This window comes from Urocampus carinirostris, chromosome 19, assembly GCF_059441175.1.
Source record: "Urocampus carinirostris isolate Australia breed hairy pipefish chromosome 19, RoL_Ucar_1.0, whole genome shotgun sequence".
Classification (NCBI taxonomy): Eukaryota; Metazoa; Chordata; class Actinopteri; order Syngnathiformes; family Syngnathidae; genus Urocampus; species Urocampus carinirostris.
Window position 1 is genome coordinate 26,745,601 of NC_142367.1, and position 13,388 is coordinate 26,758,988.

General features: G+C 42.3%; 1 protein-coding gene across 2 annotated transcripts in view; it reads right to left on the minus strand.

Annotated features, from left to right (window-relative positions):
* Positions 1 to 10,561: 10,561 nt before the first annotated feature.
* Positions 10,562 to 13,388, minus strand: part of LOC148347866 (poly(ADP-ribose) glycohydrolase) — a 42,570-nt gene continuing 39,743 nt past the window's right edge. Inside the window, exon 15 of one of the 2 annotated variants that reach the window (XM_088323393.1) lies at positions 10,562 to 11,010. In XM_088323393.1, the coding sequence (XP_088179519.1) occupies positions 10,883 to 11,010 (128 nt within the window). In that variant the 3' untranslated portion in view covers positions 10,562 to 10,882. The remainder of the gene's footprint in view (positions 11,011 to 13,388) is intronic. The other variant, XM_088323392.1, reaches the window with a different exon arrangement.

Consider the following 13,388-nt stretch of genomic DNA (forward strand, 5'->3'; position numbering starts at 1 on the left):
AGCTAAAAAAGAGCTAGCTCGAAAGTACGCAAAAATTTTGCCTAATAACTAGCAAAAAATGTCAAATGTTCTCTGAATAGCATGAAAAAAATGGAAAACGCTAGCTCGCTAAATCGCTAAAAAGGTAGCTTGGTAGTTAGATAGAAAGGTAAACAGGTAAGGAACTACAAAGGAGCTAGATAGCGTAAAAGAGTAAAAACCCAACTAAATAGCAGGTCATGAAGCTAAAAGAGAAAAAGCTAACTAGAAAGGACGCAAAAATTTAGGCTGATCACGAGCAAAAAATGTCAAATGTTCTCTAAATAGCGAGCAAAAAATGTAAAATGCTAGCTCGCTAAATAGCTAAAAAGCTAGCTTGATAGTTAGATGGAAAGGTAAACAGATAAGAAACTAAAAAGGGGCTAGATAGCTAACTAAAAGAGTCAAAATCCAGCTAAATAGCAGGTAACGAAGCTAAAAATGAAAAAGCGAGCTAGAAAGGATGCAAAATTTAGCCTGATCACGAGCAAAAAAAATGTCAAATCTTCTCTAAATAGCATGCAAAAAATGTAAAAAGTTAGCTAGATTGCTAAATAGCCTAAAAGGTAGAAAGATGGTGATCCACAAATCTAAACAAGTAGCTAGCTAAATAAAAGGATCTTTATCGCTCATTCGCCTTTTAAAACCAACAAAACCTATAATTTTCTATACCCTAAATGAAGGACTTAAAATAACTATCAATACTTATAGACCACAGACCTAGTAGCGCACTTGGAATATTAAAAACCTGCGTTCCTGGGACAGTCCACTAGGAGAGAACTTTGAAGGGATTGCCAAAAGCAGTCTGTATTTTTCTCGTTTTGCTAACGACGGCGCAGACGCCGAACAGATGGTGTATTCTGAAGCAACTCGTGTGCAATTAGCCAGTACTTTCCGTTCGAAAACAGGAAACGTCGAGCAATCCGCCTCGTGCTGCGAATATCAGGAGTGAACTTCTGCTCAAATTGGGAGAATTTGATAGGCTGTATAGGCACTGGTGAGGAAATTTTAAATAATTTAGCGGTAAAAACAACAACATTGATTTGAATGAGAAGCAAAAGTACACGAGCTAGCATACAAAAGTGTGTTTTTTAATTACTCAAGTCGAGAAAATTCGACCTTACCTACCAAGAAAACTATTACCCTAAGCAGGGTGGGACCTGGTTGGTACTCGGATGGAAGACCACCTAAGAATACCAGGTTCTGTCATTCGGTCATTTGGCGCACGCTCTGCTGTGACAGCACTGACTGTACCCCACAGGGACAGTCTGGGAAAGGGGAATTTCCCGAAAGGGAAGAAATAAATTCCAAAAATAAATAGGAATCAGTTTTGTGTGAAAGCGCCTTTCAGGACACCCAAAGTTGCTGTACACAGAATATAAAACATCAATAAAAGAATATAACAAACCAAAATTAACAATTAACCTTCATTCATTTCATAAATACTGGTTTCAAAACATGGTGCAAGTAGAGTTCTTTTGTAAAAATGTCCCAAAATACTGCAAAGATACTGACTCATTTACCAGTGTCTGCAGCGCTGGGCAGAGAAAAGTCCGCATTGCGCATTCCTCCACCTACACCCAATCGAATTGCTCTGTGTGCTTGGCTGGGGTTTCTGGGTGTTTACTTTCTCTTCTGTGGGTTTTCTTCATTAAGTGTCTCAAGAGTGAACCGAAATTGTTTAATGGGCTTCCAAATAAAGGATTCTTTAGCGCCGTACGGCCAAAATAGGGTCTGTTGGCGTGACACCTTAGACGTATTGGGAAGTATGCTTTTTATATCTCTGACTGAACCGTTCGTCATATTTGCACTGCGTTGGCTATGCGTGTCACGGTTGCCATGGCACTCAATTGGCCCCGCCTGTGTGGCGCCAGCTGCGGCTTATTCACAGAATGGCTTTCCGTCTATTTAAGCTCAGTGCTCTCACTCTTCCTTTGTCAGTCCATCCACGAACCTCTGCCCCGCAAGACGTGGGTTTTGACTCGGCCCCGTTTCCTGTTGGTATTTCCAGTCCGGTATTGTTCCCGTTTATTTTGTCCTGTATACTATCGGTTTCCAGCTTCTCTCCTGTTTAGTTTGTCTTGTTTAATTTCGATATCCTGTTTTTGTTCCTGTTCATTTTGTCCTGTTTAATATCAATTTTCAGTTTCGTTCTCTTCTAGTTTGTCTTGTTTAATTTTGATATCCTGTTTTATTATCAATCCTGTCTCTCCCGTCATGTCCCGTCATATCGACCCCATGTGTTCGATATCTGCTCGGGCAATTGATATCGATCTCGTCGGCCTCTGGCTTCCTGTCATTCCACGCCAGACTGCCTCTTAACGTGCATGACTCCCAATTTCGTGTAAAATAAAAAGATTGTGTGAGAAACGTCACGCGATTGGGTCTTGATCCTGTTTCGATTCTTGACAATAGATTCCCGGAGGTTAAAAACTGGGCTAAGATTATCCCTTAGGATACATTCGTCATGTTTACTTTTTCACCTGTGGAAAAAAATGAATGGGTTTTATAACCCCGCCCCTAGTCCCCTGAAAACATTTTCTCCCTGGATCTACACGATTCATGTAGGTCCCTTGTTTGGACCTCAAAACGGAATTCCTCCGAAAGGTGAAAGAATGTCGCGCCTGCCTTTTAGCACACATGATCATAAAAACACAGAGAAGCCTCAGAGCCGTTTTCGGGTTCTTTCTCACTTTCACCATTTTCGTAACTGAGGGCGAGTCAGTATCAATCACGTGACTCCACCGTGACGGATCTGCAATATAGGAACAAAAACAACTTCAACCGAGTGAGGCCCGCGCTACCAGGAAGCCGATAGCGCCGCAGGGCAAAAGCAGGCCACGCGAAAAGCAACGCGAGCGAGTTTTTGGTGTCCGGGGACGGGAACGCCTCGGGACGAAGAAGCATGGCGCCAGGCATGGAAGTCGGGGACGGGACGCAATTAGCGTCAAACGTCCAGGCCGAACGGACTCGTTGTTCGCGAGGACTTTCTTCCGAGAGACTTTACGGTGTCGTGAGAAAGAATTGTCTCCCTTCCTGATTTCTGGGTTTTAGAATGATATTTTTGTGATAATCTTTTATAATAACGCAGTTGCACTTGAGCATGGACTGATTTCATGACGCTGCTAAGGGTTTTTAGGGTACTGTGTCATCCATCCATCCATCCAACCGTTTTTAACCCTAGACCCAATCCTAATTTGGAACCATCAAATAAATGTAAAACCCTTATTTAAAGCCCAAACCTTAGATTATAATCCTAGCCCATGTCATGGACCAGAGTAGGATCAGGACCCAAACGCGTGACGTTACTCACACAAGCCTTCTATTTTATGGGAAATGGGGAGTCATGTACGTTAGGCAGCAGTCTGGTGTGAAATGATAGGAAGCCAGAGATCGATACCAATTCTCCGAGTAGATATGGGACAGATGGGGTCGATACTGGACAGGACGGGACTGAAATTGAAACGTGATATCGAAATTAAACGGGGCAAACTAGACGGTAACGAAAACTGGAGAGAATAATAAACAGGACAGAAATAAACAGGAACAATACTGGACACGGAATACCAACAGGAAAACAGGACCGAGTCAGAACCCACGTCTTGCGGGGCAGAGGTTCGTCGACAGACTGACAAAATGAGAGCACTGAGCTTAAATAGACGGGCAGCCAATCTGTCAATGAGCCGCCGCCGGTGCCACACAGGCGGGGCCAATTGGGCGCCATGGCAAACACCTAACCTTTCAAACATTCACAAGCACTTTACCAAAAATCCAAGAACTTCTGTAACCTCGATAAGACATTTTCAAGGATTTCAAGCATCCGTACGAACGTCGCAGCTTGTTACGGTACCCAAGAAAATAACACTAATCCGTTAGCTCGTGACTACAAATGCTATTTTCATCTTTGGGAGCAAAACACGTGTAAAGCGCAGCTCGGAGGGGTTCCTCAAACATATCAATATTCATCCGCTAACGCTTTTAATCTGCCGCCAGGAGCTTCTTGGCTAGGGGGCCATGTTTTTCCCCAAAAGGAGGAGGGGGAACACGTCTAATTCATTCAAAGTAGGCCTTCATATTCATAAAGCTGCATTATCAGAGTTGACCTTCTTGGATGAGAAGCCATTGATGAATGCTTAACGCGTGTTATCCTCGTCTAGAATGCGTTCGTAACTTAGAAGACGAACGGGGCGACAAAATCGACCGGATCGAAAGTAGGACGACAACCGGTAGACGGATTTCCCCGTCTTTTACGCTCAAAACATGATGTTAAATAATAGAATGTCAAGATTTCCCTTTTAAAAAAGTACAATTTAGTGAAAAAATCACGTCAAAGTATTTAAATTTGAAAAATCCTGCTTAAAATAAGCAACATATGTCCAACCAAAATACAAAAAAAATACAAAATGTGCTTTATCAAATGTAACATCTAGTGAAGAGATACACACTGTCCCTTTAAGTCTCAAAATAGCCCTCTACCTTGAAGAGATATTTCGTGCAAAATAAGCAACGGAGTGAAATATTCATCTCATCTCTTCTCATCAGCTGCACCGCTCATCCTCAGTAGGGTCGCGGGGGTGCTGGAGCCCATCCCAGCTACCATCGGGCAGTGGGCAGGGGACACCCTGAACTGGTTGCCAGCCAATCGCAGGGCACACAGGGACAGACAACTCGCTCGCTCATTCACACCTAAGGACAATTTGGAGCAGCCAATTCACCTGAAATGCATGTTTTTGGAATGTCGGAGGAAACCGGAGGGCCTGGAGGAAACCCACGCAAGCACGGGGAGAACATACAAACTCCGCACAGTAAGTCCGGTAGTTGGATTTGAACCCACACAGGAGGTTCCCAAGACCTTAGAACTGTGCCGCACATGCGCTAACCACTGCGCCGCCGTGCTGCGAGTGAGATATTCTTTTGCCCCAAAAATATTTTAATTAGATATAGATAGATGGATGTCTAGATAGATAGATGCCTAGATAGATAGATGTCTAGATGTCTACATAGATGTCGAGATGTCTAGATAGATAGATGTCTAGATACTTTCTTCATCCCCGTAGAAAAATTCACACTTCCAGCAGATTCCTTGTGTTGAAAAATAAAATAATAAGATAAAGATATAAAATACAAAAATACTTAATATAACGTGTTGAGTATTTCAATAGTGCTACGGAAAATACACACTGTCATAAAAAATAGGGTAATATGCAAATATGGGGGTGGGGTTTCATGTGGGCTTTTACTTCCCCGGGTGGAATTAAAGAGCCTCATGGCATGAGGAAGAAATAATCTCCTCTGTCTGTCCGTGGAACTAGTTGTAAAATAGGTAAAATATCATAAAATTGAAAAATAAAATCTAAAAGAAGTGACATTTTGTGACCATGGAGTAGGATTCTTATATTATTTGCAATTACAGTATACTTTTTCGTATACATTTCAGTAAAAAAATATTGTAAAATTAAAAGAAAATAAACAATACTTTCTGAAAGTTGGGTCATTTTTTTTTTCGTATTGTAAAAGGAAATGTAGTGATCAATTAAAGGAAAAATGAAAAAAATATAAACAAAAACTAAAAATATGCTACATTTTCTGACAATAGTGTAAAATGTTTGCATTGTGTGTGTTATTTTTTAAAAAATTGGAGTCAAAATAAAAAATTAAAAAACAAAAGCCAAAATAAGCCACATTTTCTGACAATGGTCTAAGAATATTGATTATTTTTGCAATTAAATTGTTATTTGTTAAAAAAAAAATGAAGTCAAAATATGAAATTAAAAACACAAACTAAAATAAGAGATTTTCCGACAGTTTATATATTGGTAATAAGAGGAGAGCACAGTTCTGAGGTCATGAGATCGAACCACCTGTGTAGAGTTTGCATGTTCTCCCCTCGTGCTTGCGTAGGTTTCCTCCCACATTCCAAAAACATGCATGTCAGGTTTATTGGCTGGTTCAAATTGTCCCTAGGTGGGAATGAGCGAGCCAATTGTCTGTCCCTGTGTGCCCTGCGACTGGGATGGGCTCCAGCACCCCCGCGACCCTACTGAGGATAAGCGGTGAAGATATTAATGGATGGATGGTAAAAGAGAATATCATATCTCCAAATTGAAGTAAAAATATTGTGTAATTACAAAAAAAAAGGGACATTTAATGTCAAGGGAATAACAAGAGTTCAGATTCAGTCAAATGTAAAATGCAGATTTGGAAGCGGGCAAGTCTGGGTAGAAGCTCAAAGACTCCCGATCGGCGGATCAATGTGCAGGAATAGCACCTATGGTGACTTTTGAACTCAGCGGGCTACAAAGACACAGATGCCACCACTGGGAGACCCCCCCAGTGGACCCAAGCCCACCCTCTCCCGGAGTCCATGCCGGCACACATCCTATCAATCTCATTTACTCCCCTTGATCACCTTTTGCGAATATTATTTGAACAAATCTCTTTTGTGAACTCAGAATGGAACAGGATATTACACCTGGGGGAAATTCATGAGATAACTGGTGATGTTCCTGTCAAATTGGCCCCAAATCCCAATCCAAGACAAGTCAATTGAATTCCGATCTTGAACCGTTTGGAGAAGACGGACACTTTTGCTCAGTTTTGAAAGGGAAAACTCTCAAGAGAATGGTGTCAATCGAAAGGTCAGAGGCAAACAGCTATCTTGGGAATCATTTTACGAGTCTTTTTATTTTTAAAGGGGAATTTTGGAGCGAATCAACAAATTATCAGAAAGAACGTCGAATGAAGCAGACATGCTTTAAGGCGGATTTTTTTCTCTTTTTTTTTTAGCTGTTGGCATTATTATCCGTTTCTCAGTCAATATTTTACACGGTCGGCTTCTTTGGACTGTCCTGGATGTCACACAGCCATTTTTGCAGACATTCAACTCATTTGATGACGGCCATAGGACATAAATGGTGAGCTAGCCGACTGCTAACGGGGCTAACCTGGACCTAAACGCATTTGGGAGCCTGCACGCTCATGGGGAGCTATCTGGACAATATTCTATTAATTGCAAGACACGTGGTGAAAAACAGACAAGGAAAAGTCATGATCAAATACCGAAAATGAGGCGAAGGAAAAAAAGGAACGCACGTTGTACAAGACAGCAGGTAGAATTATCCCACGCAACTCAGACAAAATAGTGAGAAGTCCCACAGCGAAACAGTAAGCAATTACTCCAAGCAAAAATAAGCGCTATGCATTGGTTGATGACAACAATCGCCATCTATTTTTCAATAGGACCTGCCATTGTTTGATTCCTTGATGTCTTCCTGGGTGATATGAGGTTTGACTGTCAACTTTGAGAATCATTTCTAGAGATCCGTGGAATATTTTGGAATAAACCTGCATGATTCTGGAAAGTTCTGTACTTGATTGAAAAAAAAAGGTATTTTGTAATCCCTCTCATTTTAATCTGCATCCACCCACCAACTCCACTGTACCAGCTCAAAGTTCATCAAAAACCAACCTGAATTGTCTCCATTACGGTGCACCTCAACCTGGTCGTTGCGTTGAACTCCTTGTGGAAACTTGGTGTACTTTCACCTCTTTAAAGGAACTCCTCAGATGACAAAAGCACAACATTGTCAGTACCGTGGTCCACGTGTCCTATGAACTTGCAATACTTGAGATTCTGCACTTACATGTTCTTGTCGAGACTGGAACGAAGACAGGACCCACTTGCGTGCGTTTCTCTTAGTTTTATAAGGAAAAGGGAAAAGGGAGTACACAGGATCTGTAGATTGTTGATCGTGGGAAACAGGTTACTCAGAAGTGGTATTTCCGTGGCGAGCGAAAGCAGTGTCGAGAGCGGGGAAAAACAGATCGATGGCCGGGACGGGGGAGCAAAAACGTAGTCAAGTTCAGAAAAGGGGTCGGAGCCGGGAATCAAAATGGAATCAGGACAGGAGAAAGTCAGGGTCGAAAGGGCTTGCCTAGCAGGAGCTGAGGTTTGCAGACGGACTGACAACGGGTGACAGGAAGACGGGGGTTTAAAAAGTGACAGGGAGCCAATCAGCGTCCGAGGAAGTCGGTGATTCACATCGGTAACCATGACAGGAACGGGAACCGTCTCTGTTCAGGCCACGATTGTCTTTCAACTTTTCACAAAATCCGAGTTTTTCAAGGGTCAAGTCAACTTACCTTAACAAAGTCGTGCGACGTTGGCCGGTTCCTCGTTACGAGGTGTCATGTACGGTCGATATATAAGGGGAATGACCTTATTAAAAGATAAATGGCCAAGAAGCCCACTCGCCCACTAACAGTAACAAGACAGGAAGAGCTGCCATTTATTAATCAAAGGGAAGAAATGTGTCCATTTAAAACAGTACACTTTTGTTCTATACCATATTTTAAGGAGCAACTAAAACCCCAATTTGGCCAGAGGTTTTAAAAAAAGATAGACAGATATATGCTTTGTTCATCCCCGTAGGAAAATTCACACTTCCAGCAGTATCCTTTTGTTGTTTATTAACTGATGAACAGGATGGCCTCGGGGTGCTGTGTTGTAGTTTAGCCACAGCGGAGTGGATGACGTCACACGCTAGGCCAAAAGTTCGACGTCCCTGCTGCAGATTGAAATCTTTGTAACCAGGGTTATACCACCTCGTGTTCACCTAGTAAGCGAGTCCGCCTCCTCTCCGCTTCCCGCAGGCTTTTGTGTGTCTGTCTGCCCTAACAGCGCTGAAGCCAGGTAGCTCCACGCTAGCGTCCGGGATGCTAGACGTGAGCCAGGTTTCCGTAAAACACAGCAAACGGCACTCCCTGTACGCTTTGATGTTTTTCACCAGCACAGCCAGTTCCTCGGTCTTATTTGGTAGAGAGTTCACATTTAGCATGATTACGGACGGTACCCAAGACTTAATAATGCCGCTAGCTGCTTAGCTAGCTCTGGCTCTGCATCCACGCTAGGGCCCCCTCATCACGCCGGCACAAGAATTCTTTAGGGCAAGGAGTCGATTCCTCGAATAAACACATTTTTGTGCGTTAAAACCCATAACCATAGCATAGAAAGTCATCCAAAGTGTAGTTGTCAAACGTGACGAAAAACGGGACGAAGATAGAAGCAGACCCTAAAAACAAGAAATCACAAAAAGTGCGAAATAACACGGAGCTGCTGGAAAGGCTGCCGCTCGCGGCTTATTGACTGCAGAATACGGCAGATGAGATTGGAGATTACCATAATCACGTATTTGAGCGACGATTGATAAAATCAATCAACATTGTTGACCTATATTGCAAAATGTGCGCAACGGGAATCGAACCCGGGCAGTGGCAGTGTCACCGGTAACATTTACGATTAGATCACCAATAGCCCGAATGACGTCCGACAAGGCATTAGACCATACCTCATTATCACGCTATTTTTACCCAGGAGCACTTATTTGCATAGTTCATTCTGATTGGTTAAATAGTCTCTCCACTTCTTTACCAAGAAATGTTAGAGAGTGGTAGAAACAGAAACTCTTTCAAGAAAATACTAGAGATTGCCGTGAAACAGTATTTGCCCCCTTCCAGATTTCTGTTCTTTTTTGGCATGTTTATCACTTGCAGAAGTTTCAGATCATCAAACCAAACGTTGGACCAGTGTCTTTCTCATAGTGGAGTCATGAACACTGACCTTAACTGGGGCTGCTTTGTTGCTTACTGTAGTTGACGGAATCATGAATTCTGGCGTTTACCAGAAGATCCTGAAGGAGAAGGTCCGACCATTAGTCCTTGCCCTAAAACTTAAGCCATTTTGGATCAAGTCCACTTCTGAATGGCTCAAAAAAAAAAGGTTCTTGAGGGGCTAAGTCAAAGTCCGGCATCAAATCCAATGAAGATGTTGTGGTGTGACCTTAAACAGACAGTTCCTGCCAGAAAACCTTCCAATATGGCAAATTTGAAACCGTTTTGCAAAGAAGAGCGGGCCTAAATTACACTACAGTGTTGTTGTTGACTCATGATTGAATATTATAGATGTTTGATTTCTGTTATCGCTGCTAACATGCCTCTGATAAGCATGTAGGCGCCTTGGAGGGCTGACACCACTATCGGTGTGTGAGTGTGTGTATGAATGGGTGAGTGTAAAGCACATTGTAAAGTGCTTTGGTATGTCTTCAGTGGCTTAAAAAGGACTATATAAATACAGACCATTATCCAGTCATCCATTATCTGCACTGCTTATCCTCAGTAGGGTCGCGGGGGTGCAGGAGCCAATCTCGTCCATTGTCAGGCATTGGGTAGGGGACATCCTGAACTAGTTGCCACAAAGGGACAGACAATTTGCTCGCTCATTCACACCTAGGGACAATTTGGACCAGCCAATCCACCTGACATGCATGTTTTTGGGATGTGGGAGGAAACCGGAGTGCAAGCACAGGGAGAAAATGCAAACTCCACACAGGATGTTCGATCTCAGAACTGTGCCGCACACGCGCTAACCACTGCGCCGCCGTGCTTCCCTACAGACCATTAATTAATATGTACTAGTAGACATATTAACTTTTAATGTAGTCTCAATTTCCTGGTTCTTTTAGTCTGGTGAGTATGTATGAAAAATACAAAATAGGCAATTATTTGGGGGGTGCGGCTTATAATCCAGTAGAGGATTTGGAAACTGGAACCTTTTGTCTGCTTTTCAAGTTCATCCTTTATTTCCCTCTTACCCGAGATGACACCGAAGTCATCCAATACCCGTCCTCGTTAGACCCTAACTCAATTTCTGACAACCGATTCAATAAGGCCGAGTTTGTGTGGGTGTAAAAAAAACGGAAAAATGATAGATTGATGTTAAGCTTTGCTTGAAAAACACGGCGCTATAAGACTAAAAGGCACGGTGACTCACAGGTCACCTGAAAATAAGAGTCATCGTCATCGGGAATCACGGGGTAGACGGGGAGGAGCCCAGTTGTCCGTAGATGAAGGAGTAGAGGCTGACGTCGGGGCGAGTGTTCCTGCATCCTCTGCACACTTGGCTGTGGAACTGGCCCATGAGATGGTACACCTCCCCTGCCGTCCACAAGAAAAACTCTCGTCACCGGCATTATAACGGACACTATATTAATAAGCTCCCCTACGGGGTTTCCTACACCTTTTTCTTGGCCGAATTCAATAGTTTGAGATAAATATAGATGGATAGATGTAGATAAATATAAATAGATAGATAGATAGATATCGAGGGATAGATAGATAGATGGATAGATGTTTAGATAGATAGATATAGATAGAGATAGATAGATAAATAGATATAGATATATATCGATATATAGATAGATATCGATAGATAGAGATAGGTATTGATAGAGATAGATAGATATATAGATAGAGAGATAGAGAGATAAATAGATAGATAGATCGACCAATCGATAGAGGTAGATAGAGGTAGATAGAGATAGATAGATAGATAGAATTAGATAGAGAGATAGATAGAGATAGATAGATAGAGATAGATATAGATCAGGGGTGTCAAACTCAATTTACCTCGGGGGCCACACGATAGAACAAACATTCTCTCGGGGGCCGGACTAGTAGATTAGAGGGAAATGAAAAGAGAGAAATAAATAAGACAAAGTGAAGGAGAGAAAGGGAGAGAGGGTGGGACAATGAAAGAGAGAAAGGGAGAAAGAGAGAGAGAAGAGAGAGGGAGAGAGAATGTGAGAAACAAAAAAGATATAAAGACAAATAGTGAGAGAGGGGGAAAGAAAGAGAAAGAAAGAATGATATCCAAAGAGAAATAGAAAGAGAGAAAGAGGAAAGGAGAGAAAAGAGAAGGAGAGAAAGAGAGAATGGGAGAAGGAGAGAAGGGGAAAGCAGGAGAGAGCGAAAGAGAGAAAAGGAAAAATGGAAGAGGGGGCAAAAGAAGGTAAAAAGACAGAGAGAAAAAGAGACAAAGAGAAACAAAGAAAGAGAAAGAGACACAGAAAGTGATAGAGAGACACAGAGGGTGAGAGAAAAAGGGAGGAAAAGAGAGAGTGAGAGAGAGAGAGAGAGAGAGAGAGAGAGAGAGAAAGATAGGAATACAAGTACACTGTCTTTGTGAGAGGCACCTGGCTTTGGCAACATCAAGTGGACTTATTTAGACCTGAAGCTCGTTTTTCCCTTGCGCTTCTCTGAGCGTTGTCTCGCGGGCCGGATTCAATCCCTTAGCGGGCCTGATCTGGCCCCCGGGCCGCATGTTTGACACCCCTCATATAGATAGAGAGATAGATAGAGATAGGTAGATAGAGATAGAGAGATAGATAGATCAATAGATAGCTAGATAATAGACAGACAGATAGATAGACACTTTATTCATCCCCGTAGGGAAATTCACACTTCCAGCAGTTTTAAGGACTTTCTAAGGCAGGTGTGTCCTAACTTTTCAGAAAGCGAGTAAGCTAGTAAGCTTCAAATGAGCGAGAGCGGACAATTTGGCCTGTTATTGTTAGAACGCTCTTGAATAAATTCACCCTCTATGAAAGGTTTGAGGTGCTTGCCTTGAAAGGGTTTCGACTTTGTAGCTCGCCATTGTAGCATTTTCGTTTGACTTTCAAGGTCTCGTGAAAATGCGCTGCTGTGCCGTTGAAACGCCTTCCAGTTGCTTCACCTTTTCAAAGCTCTGAACCTAAATTTGCATCTGCTATAAACTAATACTTCATAGTTATGGCAGCGGCTTCTCCAGCAGAGAGTAGGATTTTGCAGAATTTGTCCTCATGGAGATTTTCTCCCTACTGTATATATTCAACCCGAATGATAGAAATCAAGGAGTTAGTTTATATGCGCATACTTGGTGGTGTGTCTCCAGTAGCAAATAGTCGGCAGTGCATGGGGGGTTAATGGTTAAAGTTAAAGTGTGCTTAATTTTTATTTGTAAAAGTATTTTTGCAATACACCATGTGTTGTGGAATGTGGATAATAACTAATTATAAGTATGTAAGCATCTGGTGAAGGTCGTGGGATGACGTTGTTGCCGAGGCGGACGACCTTCACAAGATATCTTAACTTTATTTGAGAACACTATAAAAGCCAATGTTCGTCTGGAACTTTGAACATGCAATAAAGCCTGTTCCCTTTTCGCCATATCTCTTCTCTGCGTATTTTTGGGTGCGACGCCAGACGACGTTCTCTCCAAAACATGCCTATAGAAAAATGTTTTGGACAGTGCCCAGAAATAGAGAAGATCTTGTAGTGGTTTGAAGCCAATATGGATATAGACTGTCTCGGCTAACTGTTAGCTTTCAGGATTGCACAGGGCAAGGAACATGAAAAAGCTTCACTGCTTCCACAGGTGCGTGTAGTTTTCTTCTGTTTATTCTATTATGTGGCTATTTTAAAGCAGTTTTAGGTGGAGGCCTTCTATATATACACTACTTTTTGGTGTCCGTGAACTGGAAGATAACTGAATGGAT